Raw genomic sequence first — 22,742 nt, 5'->3', positions numbered from 1 at the left:
ACAAACAAAAAAATCTAAAATAAAAAAAAAATTTTAAGAAAATTTGGGCTGGAGAGATAGCTTTGCAGTTAAGGTGCTTGCCTGTGAAGTCTAAGGACCCATGTTCAACTCTCCAGATCCCATGTGAGCCAGACGACAAAGGAGAGGCAAGTGCAAGGTCGCACATGCCCACCAGATGGCACAAGCATCCAGAATTAGATCTCAGTGGCTGAGGCCCTGGTGTGCAATTCTCTCTCATGTGCACTTTAAAATAAAAAAAGCAAAAAAAAAAAAAAAGAGTATTTGTCTTTGCATCTGCTGTTGAAATATTATTTCAGTGTCACCATTAGAGATTCCTTTGCATGATGACCTCTCAACGCAATTCCCAAGGAAGAAGTCTTATGTAGCCCTAATGTGCTGCTTCTAAGCAACATATTTCTTCTTAGGTTATGACATGGTGACATATGAAAGTGAGCAGATTTCCTGTGTTTTGCTGGCAGCTAGGGAGCCCAGAATTAAATCCCACCCCGTCTCTGTATGCATCAAAGTCTGAGTGGTAAACCCTCTTGATTGCAGCTATTGCCTGCCTGATTAGCAACTGACTTCATTAATTGTCCGTCCTTGGCCTCTTCTATTAAGTTCCTGAATCATCTTAAATAAACAATGATGTTATACATGTAGATATCTTTAGTGTTTAGAGCCAGATTTTTACCACTGAACTATTTTCTATAGCCAAAATTTAAACAAGGTCGACTACCACCTGGCTAAGCCATTGCTTCTTTAATGGAACTCTTAAAAAAGACTGGCAAACTCAGTATTTTCTGTAGGAAGAGAGTGTGCTCATGGTAAGTCAGGCCGTGTGAGTTCCCACTTTCTATGTCCATTACAACTTGAGATAGGAACTACATACATGGCAAAATAAAATTGTGTAGAAAAATTATCAGTGGCAACTCAGGCCATCATCTTGGGTTGGGGGATTTGGTGGCTGCAGATTAGTTCTGATTGCCATGGACCCACTGGAGCTCTGTGGGAGAAAGCAGAGGGATTCCTCCTGAAGGCAGGAGCCTAGAAATAGTTAATGGGCTATAAACAGCCTCTGAGACAATTAGGCTCATCTACAAAGAATCTCTGCAACGTACTTACTTTTTTTCAGGATTGTTTGCATTGCACATGTCAGCGTGGCCATTGCAAACGCACCGTCCACCAATGCTGATATCCTTTATGCTGTAGTAATACTGCACGAGAGAAAACCAATGGGTCAGTCTCACAGATGTCCTCTTACCAATCTCTGGTCCATGTATATATTGACTCGTTTTTTGTTTGTTTGTTTGTTTGTTTGCGGTAGGGTCTTACTCTAGCTCAGGCTGACCTGGAATTCACTCTGTAGTCTCAGGACGGCTTCAAACTCACAGCGATCCTCCTACCTCTGCCTCCCGAGTGCTGCAACACCATGCCCAGCTTGTTTGGGTTTTTTTGTTTGTTTGTTTGTTTTGTTTTTCTGAGGTAGGGTCACACTCTGGCCCAGGCTGACCTGGAATCCACTATGTAGTCACAGGGTGGCCTTGAACTCACAGCAATCCTCCTACCTCCGACTCCCGAGTGCTGGGATTAAAGGTGTGCACCACCACGCCCAGCTTCTGCTTTTCCTTTATTCTACGTGTCATGTGTACTTGCTGATCTCCATACAAAAGGAACCACATTTGCCTGTTACTTATCATACAAAATAAATGCATATTTTAATTAGGCTTGTTAAAAAAAAAAAAAAACTTCTGGGCTGGAGAGATGGCTTAGCTATTAAGGTGCTTGCCTGGGAAGCCTAAGGACTCATGTTTGACTCTTCAGGTCCCACGTAAGCCAGGCGCACAGTGACACAAGGGCGCAAGGTCGCACATGCACACAAGGGGGCGCTCAAGTCTGGAGTTTGGTTCAGTGGATGGAGGTGCGTTATTTTCTCTCACATGTTCTCACTCTCCTCTCACATAACACACAAAAGGCCAGTCTGTTGGGCTTGCCTCATAAAAAGAAAATTTCTGAATCTTTCCATTAAAAAAAAAAAAAAACTGCTTTAAGTGCATAGAAGAAAATTGCCTTGAAAACAATCACACAGTACAACCTACTGGAAAGAAATTATCTAAGTGTTTTCAAGTATGCCTGATTGTTCATAAGCCTGGGTCTTACACGTTGAACATATTTATTTACCAGAAATGAATTTTATACTCAAAACTTCATACCTACTAGGCCCAATCTGCCATCACAGGCTATAGGAAGAGAGATATTTACAAAGATGAAGCAGATAACATCTGATGTCAGGAGCCATCAGTTGACTAAGGTCATCTCAGTTCAGGGTCAAAAAGATCCAAGTTCGGAGTTCAAGCTCCAAAAGGTCAGACAAAACCAACTGTAGACCAAGGTAAGGATCAGCCCCTAAATCAGACCACACACACACACAGAAAGAGAGGTGTGGGCTGGAGAGATGGCTTAGTGGTTAAGCGCTTGCCTATGAAGCCTAAGGACCCTGGTTCGAGGCTTGACTCCCCAGGACCCACGTTAGCCAGATGCACAAGGGGGTGCATGTGTCTGGAGTTCTTTTGCAGTGGCTGGAGGCCACTCTCTCACTCCACCTGTCTCTCCCCCCCCCCCGTCACTCTCAAATAAATAAATAAAAATGAACCAAAAAAATAAATTAAAAAAAAAAGAGAGATGTAGGCCACCTGAGTGACAAGACACTTTCCTCTTAGCATGTTGGAGGCCTCTCCACATACAACAAACAGCTGGTCCCACCACCAGCTCCCTTTCTTCTCAGAGTTGGCAGGAGACTTTGCAGAAGTCTTCGAGAACGTGGGACTATGGAACAGTCCTCACCGGGCCCCACCACCAGTGAGAAGACTATCTGTCACAGTGGAGGTCTTTGAACTCCCAAGAACTGGAGGATCTCCGTATCTTTTATGTTGTTATTAAGTGCAGTCATCTTATGGAGCCATATTAATGTGATGCTGGGGTTCTGTTCTGGTTCCCTAATTCAATACTGCTGGAATGCCAAAGCTTCCTGACATCTTCTACAGCCTAAAGGTACTGGCACACTTCCCAGTAAACACTGGGTAGAATCAGTGTCACCACCTCCTATGACAAGTTTGTACCATGGGGCTGTGTAGATCACTATACAAGTTTCTCTTTCCACGTGTGCTAAGGAAAGCAACAGAAAGAGATGGAAGAACTTGATTATCAGCACCCAGACATCATGTCTGGCATCGTATTCCTCTTTTATGGAAGCAACTGAGGTTGAGAGAGGTTGGGATGATATTTATGGTAACATTCCATTAAAAAAAATTTACTTAAGGGCTGGAGAGATGACTTAATGGTTAAGGCATTTGCTTGCAAAGCCAAAGGATCCCGGTTCAATTCTTCAGGACCCATGTAAGCCAGATGCACAAGGGGGTGCACGCGTCTGGAGTTCGTTTGCAGTGGCTGGAGGCCCTGGCGCACCCATTCTCTCCTTCTCTCTTTCTCTCTCTCAAATAAATACATAAAATATATTTTAAAAAATTCTAGCCAGGTCCCCTTCCCTCCCTCCCTCCCTCCCTCCCTCCCTCCCTCCCTCTCTCTCTCTCTCTCTCTCTCTTTCATCTTTTTCCTCTCACCTGCATTAAAAAAAAAATAAAAAACTCGGGTTGGAGAAATAGCTCAGCAATTAAGACACTTACCTTCAAAGCCTGACTACCCAGGTTCGATTCCCCAGTGCCCACGTGAAGCTGGATGCACAAGGGGCGCATGCATCTGGAGTTTGTTTGCAGTGGCTGGAGGCCCTGGTGTGCCCATTCTCTATTTGCTTCTTTCTCTCTGTGTCTGTCTGTCACTCTCAAATAAATAAACAATTTTTAAAAAAGCTCTAGAAGGTACAGTGGTCATCTCTGGCCACCCTTTTAGGTGGACCCTGCCTATTGCCCTTGGGCTAAAGCCTATAGGCTGAAGCTTTCTCCCACTCTGGTTTCCTGTTGGGTTTGGCCAAGAAGAGGCACCTTGAGGAGGTCAGAGAGTAGGAGAAAGTTCCGGGTACCTCTGCTGGCTCTTTGTGTACCTAGAAGACAAAGGTACCAGGCTGACACTTGAAGATGAGGTATTTAAGACAGACATCCAACGCTGTGAGAGCGGCAGCGTTCACAGGGATCTATGTTCTTGTAAGGTTAAAAAAAAATGCTAACCTGCCTTCTTAGCTTTTGGAACGTTGCTTGCCTGCTTGCCACAAATTGACTAAAGAACAACCATTTTAAGATGATAGTCTCTGGGTAGCCCCTGCCCTGATAACCTAACCAACTTGTTGCTATTCTTAAACCTTGCTCAACTGCCTAGTTCCCGAACCCTGTCTCAGTTTCCTGGAACTTAGGAAGCCACCACCCTGCCTGTGGTCACTTCTGGCCTAGGCAAGCAACACCAGATGGACTCCACCAATCAAAATCCACTCTATATGGAAAGTCCCTTGAGCGAGACCCCCTCCCCAAGTTTGTGGTTTTTCCCTATATAAACCCTGTAAAGTTGCGATTCGGGGCTCTTCACCTCTCCCCTCCTGCGTGAGGACTCAATAAACACCTCTTGCTGCACTGCATCGAGAAGCGTCAGTGTCAGTCTTTGGGGTTTCGCTCGATTCCCAAGATTTGGAGTCCCTCCGTGAGGAGGGGTCCCAACATTCTCTTCCACTGCATTACACTGCGTAGCCTCCTCTCCTGCAGATGGGGCTTTAAGGCCAGGCCTTCCCAGTGGAAGAAACCCTTCTAGGAATAGGAAAAGTTTCTCTTCATTCTTTTCCTTCATCTGTTCAACTGTTGAAGCGGACCCAAAGGAAGACTGTAAGGCAGTAAGGTAGGAAGGAAAGCCTGGTATCCCACATGACTGGATGGAGCTGATCTCACTGGCTGGCTCACATTGGACTGTGACGTGAGCAAGAAACAAACTCTTGTTGTTGTTGAACCTCTGAGATTTGGGAATTGTTTTTTAATTTTTTAATTAATTTTAGACAGAGAGAAAGGAGAGATAGAGAAATGGTGAGCCAGGGCTTCAGCCATTATCATCGAGCAACAGACACTTTCGCCACCTATGGGCACGTGTCACCTTGAGCTTGCCTCACCTTTGTGCGTCTGGCTTACGTGGGATCTGGAGAGTTGAACATGGGTCCTTGGGCTTCACAGGCAAGTGCCTTTAACCATTAAGGCATCTCTCCAGCCCAAGATTTAGGAATTGTTGATCACAATAGTAGTTAGCCTATCTAGACCAGTATCAGGTTGGCTGTAACATTTTAGCTTTAATCTTCTTTGAATATAACAATTTTTATTTTCTTTGGGATTAAATTCAGGGCCTCATGCATGCTAGGCAAGCATTCTACTACAGAACTTAAGACTTCCACCTCTTCTTATTTTTTCCCCCAGATAGGGTCTGTCTATAGCTCAGGCTGACCTGGAATTCACTATGGAGTCTCAGGGTAGCTTTGAACTCATGGCGATTCTCCTACCTCTGCCTCCACCTCCCAAGTGCTGGGATTAAAGGTGTGCACCACCACACCTGGCCTATATTAAATATTTCTGACAAGAACAACCCTAAGGTATTGGTGGCTATGAAAGATACCTGGAAGTTCAAGACAATTTATTTGATGAACACCAGTTACAAAAGGACACTACTCACCCGCCGGGTGACGGTGGGGTCTCGCTGGGCTTTGGAGATGAGATGCCCGAGGAGGGTGTTGGTGCGGAGGAAGCGCAAGCGGATGTTTGTCGCCTTGGTAAACTCCCTCAGGGTATCCGAGAAGGTGAAATTTTTTGCACCTGGACGGCCATTTATCAAGGACACAACAACCTAAAATAACCACACACATGGAAGGTTGGGGGAGAGGGGGCGGGGGAAGGAAAGTCCTTCCATCAGAAGAAACTAAACATAACACATGCCCCAAAGCTTGCAGTTCTCAAAGGAGGCATTGGATGTGTGTGAATGGTCTTGGAGCTGGTTCATCCCCCTTCCTGAACGGTTAATAGCTCTCCCTGAAAACCAGAGGGAACTAAAGGGTTAATAACTGTCCCTAAGACAAGAAGTACTTGAGAAAACATCAGAGGCGGTCAGTCCCAGAGAAGCCTGACCACTCCCCTAACTGATGTACTTCCCTTAGCTCAGAAAGAACAGAAACCATCTCGGACACTCTCCTTAGACAATTTTTGCTGAAAAGGCCTATTCTGAGCAAGGACACAAAAAGCTCCAAGTTCCTTATCCTTACCACCTGCACCTGGCCCGGCCTGTTTTCTTAGGACCCTCCTTATAAGCTTGAACCCCATCCTAGCTCAGTGTTTCAGCCTCCATCCCACAGAAAGGCCACACTATACTTCAATAAACTGGCTGGCTGGCTGGCTGTGGAGATCAAGTCTAGTGTTTTCCTTTGCTTTTCTCTTTCACTTTCCTTGCACTTTCTCTTCCTGGTTCCAAGTTTTGGCAACATGTCCTTGAAACCTAGGCCCTTAGAAGATGTTCTCACTTCATTCTCAAACCTTTTTCTTGTTTTTAAACTTTTTTGTTTATTTTTATTTGTTTGAGAGTGACAGAGAGGGAAAGAAGGACAGAGGGAGAGAGAGAGAATGGGCATACCAGGGCTTCCAGCCACTGCAAACGAACTCCAGACGCGTGCGCCCCCTTGTGCATCTGGCTAACATGGGTCCTGGGGAATTGAGCCTCGAACTGGGGTCCTTAGGCTTCACAGGCAAGCGCTTAACCGCTAAGCCATCTCTCCAGCCCTCAAACCTTTTTCTATCGGTGTAGTTGTGGGGCCGTAATGTTACAAAATGCCAAAGATATAATGTTAGGTCAGTAAATATAGGAAAACAACTTTGTCCAGTTGCATCAAAGAAACATAACTGAAGGAAGCCAGAGATCTAAATGTTGGAAAAATGAACTAATCCCCCTGTTCCCCCTCAAAAAAATCTATACAAAACAGCTTTTGTTTTCATGCCTGGGCTGATGAAGTCCAACTGTCTATCTGTGGAACATGAATCACTCACTAGTTGCTGGGAAACACTGGCTATAGCTGTATAAGACCCGCTATTTAAAGGGACAGACGGAAAGAGCTCTGAAATTCACCCTAGCAAAAAGGATGGGGCCTTAGTGCTGCCACAGCCTTCCTTGGGGAGATGTGTGACAATGCAGGAAGAATCATCACTTCAGTTACCAGTGACCCATCCACTTTCTATCTCATTTAAAAAAATTTTTTTGTTTATTTTTATTCATTTATTTGAGAGCGACAGACAGAGGGAGAAAAAGGTAGATAGACAGAGAGAGAATGGGCATGCCAGGGCCTCCAGCCACTGCAAATGAATTCCAGACATGCACGCCCTCTTGTGCATCTGGCTAACGTGGGTCCTGGGGAGTTGAGCCTCGAACCAGGGTCCTTAGGCTTCATAGGCAAGCGCTTAACCACTAAGCCATCTCTCTAGCCCCACTTTCTATCTCTAGAGAGCAGGATTGAACATCTGGGGGCCTTCCATCCAAAATCCAGACTGCCTGGGGAGAATTTGAGGCCACAGACAGAGTTTCCAGCCCATGACTTCTCAAATCTTTATGGTGAATCCTGTATGATTTTTCTCCAAAAGTAAATACTGAATCACGTTGAAAGTGAAATACTCACAATCATGAAAAATTTTCATACCCCATGTTCACCTTCAAGTTTTACTTCTGACAGACTCCTGAATTTACATACCTCGCCATTTTCCAAAGGAACAATGCGGGAGTATTCGGTGATACAGAGTACTTCATCATCCCGGGTGATGGCCATGTTTGCCTCTTGTCCAAATTGTTCTAAACAGTCTACTCTAGAATCTAGGGAGAAAGTATTTTAATATATTATGGCAATGGAGGATAATTTTCATAAGCATCTTAAGAAACCTTATGTTTCCTTAAAACATTTGTGAACAAAGAACCAAGAAGCCTTTTAGACTTTAAGACGGAAGTTAAGAATCAAGTTTTTTGAACTTTAATTTTTTTTTCGAGGTAGGGTCTCACTCTAGCTCAGGTCAGTGCCTGACACTACCTACACAAGACCATCATAAGAAGAGGGAAAGATCACGACATCAAAATAAAAGAGCGACTTATTGAGATGGGGAGGTGATATGATTAAGAATGGAATTTCAAAGGGGAAAACCGGGGAGAGGGAGGGTATTACCATGGGATATTTTTTATAATCATGGAAAATGTTTTAAAAAATTGAGAAAAAATTAAATAAGATTAAAAAAAATCAGGTTCAAAGTAACACACAATGCAACATCCATAAAAGGTTGGACTTAGTTCACAGTTTCTCATAAAAGGAAACATGAGGTGAGGTCCACTTATCAGGACCCCTAAAAAATGACAAGAACAGTTTGTTATCATAAAAGGAGTTACAGCATCAGTTCTGCATATGATATTCTTGGAATCAACGCACAGGTGACTGAGAAATAGGGATGTTTTGAGGATAACTTAGGAAGTTGAACCTGACCAGTCTCTAGCTAGCCACACTGAGAAACCAATTTTCTAAATAAAACTGTTGCTAATCATCACAACCCCCCATAACATGGTAGTAGGCAAGGTTACTTACGAGCAAAATACTGCCACGGTGAGTAGGTGCTTCCAAAATCTACAGATCTTTCCAAAACCCAAAGATCAGGCCGTGGAGAATTCGCAAATTTGATTAAAACATAGGCCACATGGAAAAGCTGATGAAGGAAATGAGATGCAGTTATTCAAGTCACCTCATCTGTCCACAGCTTTATCCCTTCCTCCCTTCCTTCCTTCTTTCCTTCCTTCCTTCCTCCCCTCCCTCCTTCCTTTCTTCCTTTCTTTCTTGCTTCTTTTTTAAAATTTTTTTGGCTTTTCTAGGTAGAGTCTTGCTCTATCCCAGGCTAACCTAGAATTCACTATGTCGTCTCAGGATGGCCTTGAACTCCAAGTGCTGGCAGTTTTATCATTTCTATAGGATGCTGAGTCACAGGGCAATGTATCCAGCCACATCCCCATCCCAACATCCAGATCCCATCACTATCTGATTACTGAACACATCTACCTGGGGTACAGCCTCTCAAGCTTATTGTGCTCAAAATAGAAACCATCATCTTTTTTTCCTCCACTAATTATGCACATTGATCACCATCTATGCCACACCTTTACCAGTATGCCCTTGAATTTTCAGCCAGGCTACACAGTATCATCAAGCCTATGTGTCAAAGTAAAAGGATGATGAGCAAAGAAAATGGTGGGTTAAAGCTCTTCCCGGACCAAGAGCTTATAGCTCAGCGCAGAGCATCTCGGGAATATCAGAGCCTCAGGTACTTGGTGTTGGAGAAATCACAGTGCAGACTGAGCTCTGTGCAGGAATTAAGCAGGGTGGATACCCCACCTTCCCTGTACCACTGATGATACTGGTCTCCCATTTTCCTTACTGCTCTCCTTCTCACTAAGTTTCTTGTTCACTCTCAATACTCTTTGCCAATGGCCAGGATGAGTCTAAACTAAGAAGAGATGAAGCAGGGCTTCCAAGATAGACAGAGGAAGAGAGAGAATTGGTGCACCAGGGCCTCAGCCACTGCAATCGAACTCTGGATGCTTGCGCCACCTAGTGGGCAAGTGTGACCTTGCACTTGCCTCACCTTTGTGTGTCTGGCTTATGTGGGATCTAGAGAGTAGAACATGGGTATTTAGGCTTCTCAGGCAAGTGCCTTAACTGCTAAGCCATCTCTCTAGGCCTACCTCCAATTCTTAAATGGCAATGTACCTCTCATAAGGACCCCAAGGTTCCATGTAATTTAGTTCCACCCCTTCCCTCAAAAATTATCTGGCTGACTTTTGAAACTTTCAAAGACATAGTGAGCTCTCCATATCTATGTGCAATACTATATCCCAAAATTCAACCAATCAAGGATCAAAAACATTGGTGGACTAGTCTATGTGGTCAACCAATGGGTCTCTGATTGGCTAAGAGATCCACTCAGTGGAAAGGAGCCCATAACTGGAACTGTGAACCATGTCAGAATTCTATGGAGACCAGGATTATGGACTCCAGCTAGAAGCCCCCACTAATCTTTGGCCAAAAGAGAGGTTACACCCATCTCTAAATTTACATTGGTTAATCCCTTTAACCCATGTTGATCTCATTCTCCACTGGAGATTGTTTTTCTTTTTCAGAATTAAAGAAAAATTTAATGTAGGCTGGAGAGATTGCTTAGTGGTTAAGGCACTTGCCTGCAAAGCCAAAGAACGCAGGTTAGATTTTCCAGGACCCATATTAAGATTTTTAAAAATATGAGAGTTTTATCTTTATTTTTTCACATACAGTAGTTCATAGCAATATATACATACTTATGTATATGTCTGAGAACTGCTAGCTAATGTAAATGTAACACCAAATTAGGAACCAAATTCTCTAGGACAATAGTTTTCAAATATTTTGGTCTCAGAATCCCTTTATACACATAAAAATTACAGAGGATGCATAGATTCTTTTATGTAACTCTTCTACTGGTATGTACTATGCTAAAAATTAAAATTTTTAAAAATGCATGCTATTAATCCATTTAAGGTAAGAAACCCATTATAAAGGGCATTCAGTCTTGAATAAATTACACTTTCTAAAACCAAATTTTAAACCAGAATAATGGCAGCGCCTTACTTTTTTTTTTTTTTTTTTTGTAAATTCTGACCAGAGGTAGCTAGCTTGGTTTTCAGATCTGCTTCTGCATTCAAACTGCTGTGGCATGTGGTTTTTTTGTTGGAGTATTTGGAAACTATCTGGCCCACTTAGATCTTTGGTGAAGAAAAGGAGCATCCTGAAAGATTTATGGGCCTCCTGAAAGGCTTTGAGGAGCCCATGGGTTCCTGAACACTTTAAGAACCATTGCTCTGTGGTGGAGATGGACCCTTTGCTCTAAGAAGTCCCTTTGCTTATTTCTCTGAAGGAGAAAAAAATTGTCAATCCAATTACTTGAAATCCTAAAGTCCAGCTGGGTCTGTCCCCATCAAGCCCATGCCTTTTGATCTCGGAAAAAGTGTTTGCCTGGGCTAAGATAAATACACCCTGTCTGCAATCACTCTGGTTAAAAGCCCTGCTTGATGAACTAATTAGGAATTTCAAAGTCATTACAATGAATTATTTAGGAATTAACAAAGTCTGAACACCATACAGCGACACCTAGAGGCAGGAATGGTAATTTTCCCAAAAAAAAATGCCATGATTATACAGAAAGGGAATTTATAGAAATTCCAAGAACTCCTCTTTGAGAAGTTGGAGCAAATATATACCCATAAAACCGCTTTCAGGGGCTGAAGAGATGGCTTAGTGGTTAAGGCATTTGCCTGCAAAGCCAAAGGACCCAGGTTCGATTCTCCAGGACCCACGTAAGCCAGATGCACAAGGGGGCGCATGCATCTGGAAGTTGTTTGCAATGGCTGGAGGCCCTGGCATGCCCATTCTCCCCCCTTCTCTTTCTCTCTCTGTCTCTCCATCTTTCTCCCTCTCAAATAAATAAATAAACAAAATATTTTTTAAGAAAATTGCTTTCAGTCCCCATCCAAGTAAAATCACCTTTAGGTATAGGAGCATAGGAATATGGTGGACTATAAATATTTTATTTTTTTAAATTTATTTATCTGACAGGGAAAGAGAGAGAGAGAAATGGGCGCGACAGGGCCTCCAGCCATTGCAACCAAACTCCAGATGCATGCACCCCTTGTGTATCTGGCTAACATGGGACCTGGGGAATAGAACCTAGGTCCTTTGGCTTTGCAGGCAAACGTTAACTGCTAAGCCATCCCTCCAGCCCCTTTTTTAAATATTTTATTTTTATTTATTTAATGGTGGACTATAAACAAAACTTTTTTTGTTCATTCTTATTTATTTGAGAGTGACAGAGAGAAAGAAAGGGGGAGAGGGAGAGAGAGAATGGGCACACCAGGGCTTCCAGCCACTGCACACGAACTCCAGACGCATGCACCCCCTTGTGCATTTGGCTTACGTGGGTCCTGGGAACCAAGCCTCGAATCAGGATTCATAGGCTTCACAGGCAAGCGCTTAACCTTTAAGAAATCTCTCCAGCCCTTTTGTTATTGTTGTTGTTTGCTTTTTTGAGGTAGGGTCTCTCCGTAGCCAAGGCTGACCTGGAATTCACTATGTAGTCTCAAGGTGGCCTTGAACTCACGGCAATCCTCCTTACCTCTGCCTCCAGAGTGCTGGGACTAAAGGTGTGCCTCACCACGCCTGGCTTACATAAAACATCTTGAATGCAGGAATCATCCCAGCATTGTTTACCTCTTGTACCAGACTCCCACAATGACAGCATTCTCAAAACCTATTTCATGATTACTGCATTCCAGGTATCATGTTAAGCACATTCTAGACTTCTCTCATTTTAGCCTTACTGTAAAAAGTACAGGTTGATTGTTCTCACATTACAAATGAGGAAAGTGTGGCTTAGAAATGCTAAATGAGCACTGGAGGGAAGGTTCCGTGGGTAAAGTGCTTGCTGCTCTAGCTGGGGTACCTGAGTTCTCCCCAGACCCCATGTAAACCAGAAGCCATGGAGGGCTTCTGTAATCCCAGCACACTGATGCTAATGGCGGGGGTGGCGGGTTAGTGGAGGAATGAGAACTTTCTAAAGTTTAAGGCAAGCCCAACAAAGAACAGCAAAGTGCGAATCCAGAGTGAGAAAGCCTGACTCAGATGGGGTGGAAAGGCAAGGAACAACCTGGAAGTTGGCCTCTGACCACCACATGCACATTGTGGCACACACATGCCTCCATTCACACATGAACACACACAAACACACAAATAAATAATTAATTTTAAAGAAAGGTTAAATAACAGCACATCTGGCAAGTTTAAAAAATTTGAGCCTGGGGCTGGAGAGATGCCTGCTCAACAGTTAAGGCCTGCAAAGCTTATGACCTGGGTTTTTTTCCCTGGTGCCCACATGCACAAGGTGGTACATGCATCTGGACTTCCTTTGCTGCTGGAGGCCCTGGCACATCCATTCTCATTCTCTCTCTCTCTCTCCTCGCAAATTAACTAATTAAAAAAATTTGAGCCTGCAAGGGGCACGGTAGAGTACATCTGTAATGCCAACACTTGTGAGGCAGAAACAGGAAGGCTGCCTCAACTCTGAGGCTAGCCTGGTTTCTATAGTGTGTTCCAGGTTAGCCAGGATTACTGTTTCAGAAAACGAAACACAAAAAGCAACAATTAAAAAAAAAATCCGGGCTGGAGAGATGGCTTAGCAGTTAAGCACTTGCCTGTGAAGCCTAAGGACCCCGGTTGGAGGCTCGGTTCCCCAGGTCCCACGTTAGCCAGATGCACAAGGGGGCGCACGCGTCTGGAGTTCGTTTGCAGAGGCTGGAAGCCCTGGTGCGCCCATTCTCTCTCTCTCCCTCTATCGGTCTTTCTCTCTGTGTCTGTCGCTCTCAAATAAATAAATAAAAAATAAAAATTAAAAAAAAATCCCTGAGGGCTGGAGAGATGGCTTAGCAGTTAAGGCACCTGCCTGCATAGTCTAAGGACCCATGTTCTATTCTCCAGATCCCACGTTAGCCACACACACAAAAGTGAGGCAAGCACGAGGTCGCACATGCCCACTAGGTGGTGCAAGTGTCTGGCATTCAGTTACAGTGGCTGAGGCCCTGGCGTGCAATTCTCTCTCTCTCTCTAAAATAATTTTATAAAATTCCATGAGCCTATGTATAATCAAGGAACAATCACTATGCCACAGGACCTACTATGGACTCAACACTGGACCCGTTTCTTACTGGAGAAAATAAATTGAGAAGTTCTAGACATAATTATTTCTAAATGTGCTAAAATCTCATTGCAGAGGTCTCGATGTGGGGAACTGAGTCATAATACAACCGGAGGGCCCTGAACTCTGTTGGTTTCGACCTCCAAAAAGCCAAATAAGTGAAGTGGCCGCCGCTTCTCTGAGGATGCCAATTAACTTCATCTGATTAATGTGCCATCATCTGACGTCTAACAGTGATGGAAACTCTCCAACCCAGCGGCATGTGGGGTGACCCATGGCTTGTTAAGTTGAGTCTACCACCTAGGCCTGACTTAATAAACACACTAATTTAATCTACCCAGCTTCTGGCACCAAGCAGAGAGAATGCCCAAGTTTGGAATGCTCCCGTCCATCCCAGTCTTCTCTTGGGAGCTCGCTTCTAGAATTCCCTGCTGCGCATAAGCTCCAATGACAGGTAGGTTGCCATTTCTTGCTAACAGGCCACGTAACTTGCAGGTGATTGTGGCCCAGCGCTGTAGCTGAACAGCATCAGCAAATCCTTCGAAGGCTTTCATTTTCCAAAGTGGCTGATGTTCAGTGAGTGGTCTCCGCAGGGTGCTCACAGCCTGGTTTGGGCATGTTCAAACAACAGGCCAGGGGGCTCCTACTTGGTCAATGAAAAGCATACACCTTCTATCAAATTCCTTTCTTATTATCCGGTACCTGTGTTTACTCTTCAGCCATTGAAAACACTTCAAAGCGTCCAGGAGTGTGGCTTGACATTCACAGATGTATAAAGAAAGAGAGAGAGAGTGTGTGTGTGTGTGTGTGACAGAGAGAGAGAGGGCTCTTTGTCTCTTTGTGAAACAAGAAAGGAACAGGCTATGATCTCACTGGAAGCAGAGGAGTGAAGCCAAAAGGCCATGTTGAAAGAAGTAATATTTGGGAGGCAAAGATAAGATGTGGGGGAAAGTAGATGAGAAGTGTGGAATTTACAATCTTCTCTCCAAATGCTTTTGTAACAAGATAAAGACAATTTGAGTTCTATCAATGATATTCAGGTAGAAATACAAAAAAAAAAAAAAGCATTTTAAATAATGTTCTAAGAAAGCAGATATCAAACGTAAAAAGTCAAGTGTGAGGTACTTGGACTTCAAAAGACTTTGAAGTGGGGACTGGGGAGATGGCTTACTGGGTAAAGTGCTCACCCTGAAACTCTTACTTCCTGAGTTCTGATCCCGAAAGACCATATTACAGGCTCTTATGGACTTCTGTAACGCCTGTTGGCTTACAGCAAGGAGGAAGGTGGAGACGGAAGAAATTCCTGGAAGATGGTGCAACCAGCTAGGCAGACTAACAGAGCAGTGAAAAAGAGACCCTGGCTCAAATAAGGCAGAAGGCGGGCTGGAGAGATGGCTTAGCGGTTAAGCGCTTGCCTGTGAAGCCTAAGGACCCCGGTTCAAGGCTTGATTCCCCAGGACCCACGTTAGCCAGATGCACAAGGGGGCGCATGCGTCTGGAGTTCGTTTGCAGTGGCTGGAGGCCCTGGCACGCCCATTCTCTCTCTCTCTGCCTCTCTCTCTCTCTGTCTGTTGCTCTCGAATAAATAAATAAACAAAAACTTAAAAAAAAAATAAGGCAGAAGGCGAGGACCCACCCAAAGTTGTCCTCTGACCCCCATTTGTACGCCATCACACACACACACACACACACACACACACACTTAGTTAATTAGTTAATTGTTAAGATTTCAAGGGCTGGCAAGATGGCACCATGACTAAAGACTTGCTTGTAAAACCTGGTTACCTGGGTTTGATTCCCCAGTACCCATGTAAAGCCAGATGCACAAAGTGGCACATGTGTCTGGAGTTTGGTTATAGCAGCAGGAAGCCCTGGTGGGTCCATTCTCTCTGTCTCTCCTTATTCCCCCCAACCCCCGCCTCACCTCTCTCTCTCAGATAAACAGATAAATTTTTTTAAAAAGGGCTGGAGAGATGGCTTAGCGGTTAAGCGCTTGCCTGTGAAGCCTAAGGACCCCGGTTCGAGGCTCGGTTCCCCAGGTCTCACGTTAGCCAGATGCACAAGGGGGCGCACGCGTCTGGAGTTCGTTTGCAGAGGCTGGAAGCCCTGGCGCGCCCATTCCCTCTCTCTCTCCCTCTATCTGTCTTTCTCTCTGTGTCTGTCGCTCTCAAATAAATAAATAAATAAATAATTTAAAAAAAAAAAACAGACTTCAAGGTGAGTAGGACAGCATTGTCTCATCACTGTTCCTCTCTGAAGACTCTGACATTACAGCTTGTCAGGCTGGGGAAATGGATCAGCAGTGAAACGCGCTTGCTTTCAAAGCCTGTTGGCCTGGGGTCAGTTCCCCAGCCACTCCGAGTGAAGGCTTATTGGTATTCATTTGTGGCAGCAAAAGACCCTGACACACAGAGGCATATGCCATCCACATGCAAATAAGTAATTTTTAAAATAAAATTATAGCTTGCTACAGCTCTTCATTTATTCATTTCAAGGCCTTCCTGAATTGTATGTATAGGTGTTCAATAAATAACTATGAATGAATGGATTAATTAATTAATTAAAATCAAAACTATGTAGCTGCTCCTGGGTTCAAGAGCAGATGCCAGTTGTCAAACATAGATCCTGAAGTGAACCCCAAAATGGTCCTGCCTTGCTACCTAAGTTGTAGTAGGATCAGTTCCCCACTGGGGGAGCCCCAGCCCTGATACTTCATATCTCACCTCCCCATTCTGAGAGCATGTTTACTTTCCCTTAAGATAAAATGATCCCAAAAGACATTTGTCAAGTAAATAAGGAACAAAAAGGCCTACTCTGTGCAATTTTTATATTCTTCTCTTCAGTCTCATACTTGACCCACTGAGCTAGACGGGCCACATCTTTCTTATGAAAGACAATGCATCATGTCTCATGGCATACTGGGGTTTCATCTGTCCCTTCCATCAGACTGTGACACTTCTGTGTCCCCAGAAGAGGTGCTTAGTACATGTTACTGAGATCAAATTAACAAATGAGGCAAGTAAAATATAAAAATAAATTATGCCAGGTGTGGTGGTACACATATTTAATCCCAGCAAGTAGTTAAGACTCAGATGTATAGAATACACTTCCCACCCAAAAAATCCCACTTTACTGCTCAGATATACAAGAATAGGATTACATAATCTGAAAAGAAACTGCATGAGCCTGGTGTGGTGGCACATGCCTTTTTAAAATATTTTTTTGTCCATTTTTTATTTATTTATTTGAGAGCAACAGACACAGAGCGAAAGACAGATAGAGGGAGAGAGAGAGAATGGGCGCGCCAAGGCTTCCAGCCTCTGCAAGTGAACTCCAGACACGTGTGCCCCCTTATGCATCTGGCCGACATGGGACCTGGGGAACCGAGCCTTGAACCGGGGTCCTTAGGCTTCACAGGCAAGCGCTTAACCACTAAGCCATCTCTCCAGCCCGCACATGCCTTTTAATCCCAGCACTTGGGAGGCCAAGGTAGGAGAATCATGCTGAGTTTGAGGTCAACATAGGCTACAGCCAGACCAAAAACCTAAAAAGAAAAGTATGAAACTAGAGATTAATATATCAGGTGAATCAGACTAAAAAAGACAAATATTGCATAGATGTATGATATACAGGAATGATACCACATGAAAGTAGAAGAGGGACAATCTCAAGAGAGTGTCAGAGGGAGAGAAAAGTGAAACAGTACATGTTAGATACTTTTATGAAATGTCACAATGAAATTTACCACCTTGTGCAATGAATATGTGTGGTAGTTTAAATGGATGATCCCACACACACACCCAATATATTCAGGACTTTCTTAAAGTTTGTAATTTAGATCTGCAACCACCTGGCTGGAGGAGATGTCACTGTGGGTGGATCCTAGGATCCAGCCCTAAAATGTGGCGGTGGATTTGGAATTCCAGTCTAAAGATACATAAAGTACCTGAGCTTTGCCTGGAGTTCCTAAGTGTGCTTGCTTGTGATGGTGGCTTTTTGGGTTTTGCTGTCTCTCTGCCTGGACCTATGAAAGTGGCCAGCTTCTTCTGCCATTATGGAACTTCCCCTCTATTTTCAATAAATTCCCTTCCTCTATAACTGTGTCTGGTCTAGAGGGTTCATCCCAGCGACTTGAGGCTGGCTGCTATAACATGCAAACAAAAGTTTTCTTTTAAAATCTAAGTTCATAATGAGTGAAATCAGTTTAACAGGTTTATATTTTATAAAACATGTTGATCCTTAAAGAAGCATTTTAAATCTTATTTTTCCCAATGTTTATTTTGAATAACTTGCAAACCTATAATACAATACAAGGAATGTGTGCCCTTGCCACATACACCTGCCTTTCACCTAGACAGTTTAGCCCTTCTGTCCTAAGAAGATATTTTTCTACATAAATTCAACGTTTTCCTGTGAAGGAAATTTGAACCTATTTAATATATTGTTTCTCTCCAAATTCCCCTTGTTTTCCGAATCAGGCTCATGGCATTCTTTTTTATCCAACCCAGGAACCTATCACAGATGACATGACATTTAGATGTCAGATTTTTTTTGTCCTCTTCAATGTAAAGTTTCTGGTCCCTTCTATGTTTTTGCCATTTGGAAGAGTCTAGAATGTTCTAGTCTGTTCTACAGTCTCGTGGTTATTCTACCACAGAACCTATCACAAATATTCTGCAGTCTACATTTGGTTACTTTATCATGACTGGACTCAGGTGTAGCATTCTTGGCCAACTTTTCCTCCTCACATTGACACCTCAGGAGACACGGGAAGCCAGGTTGTCCTATTATTGATGATACTCACTGTAAAACATGTCTAGAAAAGGTCCCCTATTAGAAGCGACTGTCTTACTTTGGTAATGAATTAGCAACCTGTGCTGGGACCATTCTGAAACAATTGTTTTAACTAGCTAAATTATAAACATCCATGCACAATGCACAAAGGAGTCATAAAATCTGAGTCACAGGACACAGGACCACACAACTGAACCTAATTTGTGGTTGGTGTCCATTGGAAAAACTGGAAAAAGGTTTGATTTTCACTGAGAAGGAAAGAGGCTGTCCCATGCATAGTACCCTGGCTTGAAAGGCCTTTACAAATGGATGTGAACCTAGCAAGTGCAAGGCCCTGGGTTCAGTCCTCAGCCAGAAAAAAAAAAAAGACAAAATCATAAAAAGACCCCCCCCCCCAAAAAAAAGAAAAAAAAACAAAGGAACAAATGGATGTGAAATTCCCTTCACACAATCAAAGCCCGGGATGAAAATCCAACTCGGAGACCTGCAACAGGCTCCTTTAATCCTGGTCCAAAGAGCACACCTGCCAAAAGACTCTACAGCCCCTCTGCATCCACCATCACCTCACTCTGGAAGGCCCGGACCTAGGAACCCCCCATAGGAAGATGCGTTTAGTTTAGGTTTAAGGAGGACCCCTGGATTCTTTGATTGGCTCCCCAAAGCATCTGCTCACTGGAAGAGGAAAGGTGGATCACTCCAGAAACTTTCAGGAAGGGACTCCCAGAATCCAGAGGTCATCTCTCACCCTAGCATCTCTTTTGAGAGGAACAAGTTCTGTTTGGCGGAGGGTTGCTGGGTGGTTTGTAACCATCTTCTGCCATGCATCCTGATCCGCCTGCAGGGGGGATTCCTGCCCTTCACCACACAGGACAGTCCATCCAGAATTGAAACAACCTGCACCAGTGGCCCCCTATGCTGGTTCGAAGCAATCAGAAATCAAGTCAACAGGAGGGCAAGATTAGGGTAGAAACTGGAAAGAGGAAGAGTTAAGATTGTCTAACTTCCACATTAAAAATAACAACGCAGGGCAGGAGCGATGGCTCAGTGGTTAGGTGTACTTCCTGCTCAGGTATGAGAACCTAAGAAAGCTGGAACCCCAGTCCTGCAAGGGAGCAGAGTCCCACCAACTCACTGGAGCCCCACAAACTCCAGAACCCCTAAAAAGACTCTGGGTCAAAAACAACACTGTGGGGAGGAGGGGAGGTGCTGGAGGAATGGGTCAGTAGTTAAGACGCTTGCCTGCAAAGCCTACCAGCCCCCAGTTCGCTTCCCCAGGACCCATGTCAAGCCAGATGCACATCTATCTGGAGTTCATTTACAGTGGCTAGAGGTCCTGGTGCGACCATTCTCTCCCTCCCCACCTCTCTCTCTTCTTTCAAATAAACAAACAAAGAAAGAATCTGAGTGTCCTTCCCACCCCCTAGGATGTTGCTGGGGACAGAATTCAGCATCTACTTCCGAGGCTGCACGTACCACTTTTCTGACCGGAAGCAGCTGGACCTATGCCTTGGAGTCATGAACTGATGTCTCCTTCAATGCTCTGCGTCTACAGCAAGCAAAGCAAAAAGGCCCAGACACGACACGGAAGGATACTTTCGGGAAGCAGCAGGCGCAACAGCGCCACCTGGCTTCCAGGGACCGTGGCTGTTCCCAGCAGGAGCACACTGCACTGCACCGCGTGGTCAGGACAAGCTGCAGCCAGCAGCATTCAGCCTCAGCAGTGCCCTGGCGTTTGGACCGGGGCCTCCTGCTGCCATGGTTCCCTGCTGCCCCTTCATGGTTCTGCCCGTGCAGCCTCCTCTGCTTCTGCCTGCGCCCTGACCCTGATTCCCCCGCTTCTCCCAAATCCACCATCCATCCGCCTCTGCTCCTTCCACTCTCCAAGGCTACGCTTTCCTTTACTTTGGGAACATCAAAAGTACCAAAAACAGGGCTGGAGAGATGGCTTAGCGGTTAAGCGCTTGCCTGTGAAGCCTAAGGACCCCCGGCTCAAGGCTCGATTCCCCAGGACCCACGTTAGCCAGATGCACAAGGGGGCGCACGCGTCTGGAGTTCATTTGCAGTGGCTGGAGGCCCTGGCATGCCCATTCTCTCTCTCTCCCTCTCCCCCTCCCTCCCTCCCTCCCTCCCTCCCCCTCTCTCTCTCTCTCTCTCTCTCTCTCTCTCTCTCTCTCTCTCTCTCTCTCTCTGACTCTTAATCTCTCTGTCACTCTCAAATAAATAAATAAAAATAAACAAAACAAGTTTTAAAAAGTACCAAAAACAAACACACCCAAATCTATGGCAACAGTAGCATCACTACATCCTCCCTTCCTTCCTTTTGTACCTTGAGAAGGAGGAACTGCCAATCCAAAGTGGACCACCCCTTGTGTGCTCTCAATTACAATCCCCTCCAGCCCCTTTCTGTTGGACCCATTCCATTAGCTTTTTCTTTAAAAATATTATTTATTTATTTATTTGAGAGAGATAGAAAGAGTGAGTATGGACGCACCAGAGCTTCTTCCCACTGCAAATGAATTCCAGATACAGGTGCCACTCACTGCACCTGGCTTTATGTGGGTAGTGGGGAATCGGACCTGGGCAGTTAGGCTTTGTAAGCAAGTGTGTTTAATCACTGAGGCAGCTCTTCAGTGCCTCATTAGCTTTATCATTCTTTTACTTTCTTCTTCTCTTTTTTGTTCTTTTACTTTTTTTTGTAATTTTTTTTTTTTTTATGAGAGAGGGTGAGAGAAAGAGAGAGAGAATTGACGTGCCAGGGCCACTGCAGTCAAACTTGTACATGTGCAGCCTTGCACGTCTGCATCATCTTGTGCAGCTGGCTTACATGGGACCTGGAGAATCGAACCTGGATCCTTAGGCTTTGCAGGCAAGTGTCTTAACCACTAAGCCATCTCTCCAGCCCTACTGTCTCTTTTTATTTTTTTTGCACGTGTGTATGTGTGATGAGTATGTAGTATGCACATGTGTGTGCAGATATATTCATTTGCACACACATCCAAGGGCCAGAAGAAAACATTAGGTGTCCACTGCTTTTGCTCATCTACCTGTTTCTTTGAGATGGAGTCTCTCAGCCCAGAGCTGCCATTTTTAAAATATTTTATTTTTTATTTTTATTTATTTATTTGACAGAAAGAGAGAAAATGGGCATGCCAGGGCCTCCAGCCACTGCAAACGAACTCCAGACGCATGCGCCCCCTTGTGCATCTGGCTAACGTGGGTCCTAGGGAATCAAATCTGGGTCCTTAGGCTTTGCAGGCAAACGCCTTAACTGCTAAGCCAACCCTCCAGCCCCAGAGCTGCCATTTTTTAAAAAATTTATTTATTTGAGAGAGAGTCAGAGAGACAGAGAAAGAGGCAGATAGGGAGAGAGAAGGAAAGAGAGAGAGAGAGGATGGGTGCACCAGGGCCTCCAGCTACTGCAAATGAACTCAAGATACATGTGGCACCATGTACATCTGACTTACATGGCTACTGAGGAATTAAACCTGGGTTCTTAGGCTTTGCAGGCAAGCACCTTAACCACTAAGCCATCTCTCCAGCCATTATACCTTTTTGTTTGAGTCAGTAACTCCCAGAAATTCTCTGGTCTCTGTTCCCAGCTACTGCCACCCTTCCTGCTCCCCCACAGGATGGGGTTACAAATGTGTGCGGCTGTTTACGTGGGTGCTAGGGAATCACGTGGTCTCAGGCCCTCATGCTTGCGCAGCAAGCACCCTGAACTGCTCAGCCATCTCCCCATACCTCCATCAGCTTGTATGTGTCTCACCATGCCAAGAGAGGGGAAAGGCTTCTGCCAGCCACACTACCTTCTAGCTCTGTCCTTCCTCATTTCCCCCATCCCAGCCATGCTGCGTCCAATTCTCACGCACCAGCTCAGCTCCATCCCCTTCTCTTCTTCAACTCTCCCAGGGTTACTTTCTTGCCCCCTCGACATGATTCCATCACACATCACTGACTCTACCACTTCCCACTCACCCCAGATTTCTTCCGTAAACTTCAACGCCTTGTCCCCCATCTGTCTACTTGACAGCTCGCTTACAACAACCTCACATCCCCTCCACTCAAAATGATGCACACTGAGGCTAACTAAGCCCAGCCCTTTGGAGCCTGCCAGACTCTTACCCAGGCTTTGGATCTCAGCTTCGCCATCGTGCTTGGGTTAGTTGTCTGCATTTTGCGCCTCAGCGGAAG

General features: G+C 44.7%; 1 protein-coding gene across 1 annotated transcript in view; it reads right to left on the bottom strand.

Annotated features, from left to right (window-relative positions):
* Lama3 (laminin subunit alpha 3) overlaps positions 1-22,742 on the bottom strand; it is a 327,578-nt gene that overhangs the window by 241,317 nt on the left and 63,519 nt on the right. The window contains exons 3-6 of the mRNA XM_045135309.1: positions 8,576-8,693; positions 7,703-7,821; positions 5,650-5,820; positions 1,123-1,214 (exon numbers count right to left, since the gene is read on the bottom strand). Of these exons, the coding sequence (XP_044991244.1) occupies positions 1,123-1,214; positions 5,650-5,820; positions 7,703-7,821; positions 8,576-8,693 (500 nt within the window). The remainder of the gene's footprint in view (positions 1-1,122; positions 1,215-5,649; positions 5,821-7,702; positions 7,822-8,575; positions 8,694-22,742) is intronic.

Source organism: Jaculus jaculus, chromosome 15, assembly GCF_020740685.1.
Source record: "Jaculus jaculus isolate mJacJac1 chromosome 15, mJacJac1.mat.Y.cur, whole genome shotgun sequence".
Taxonomy (NCBI): Eukaryota; Metazoa; Chordata; class Mammalia; order Rodentia; family Dipodidae; genus Jaculus; species Jaculus jaculus.
This window is presented reverse-complemented; position numbering and strand designations above follow the sequence as displayed.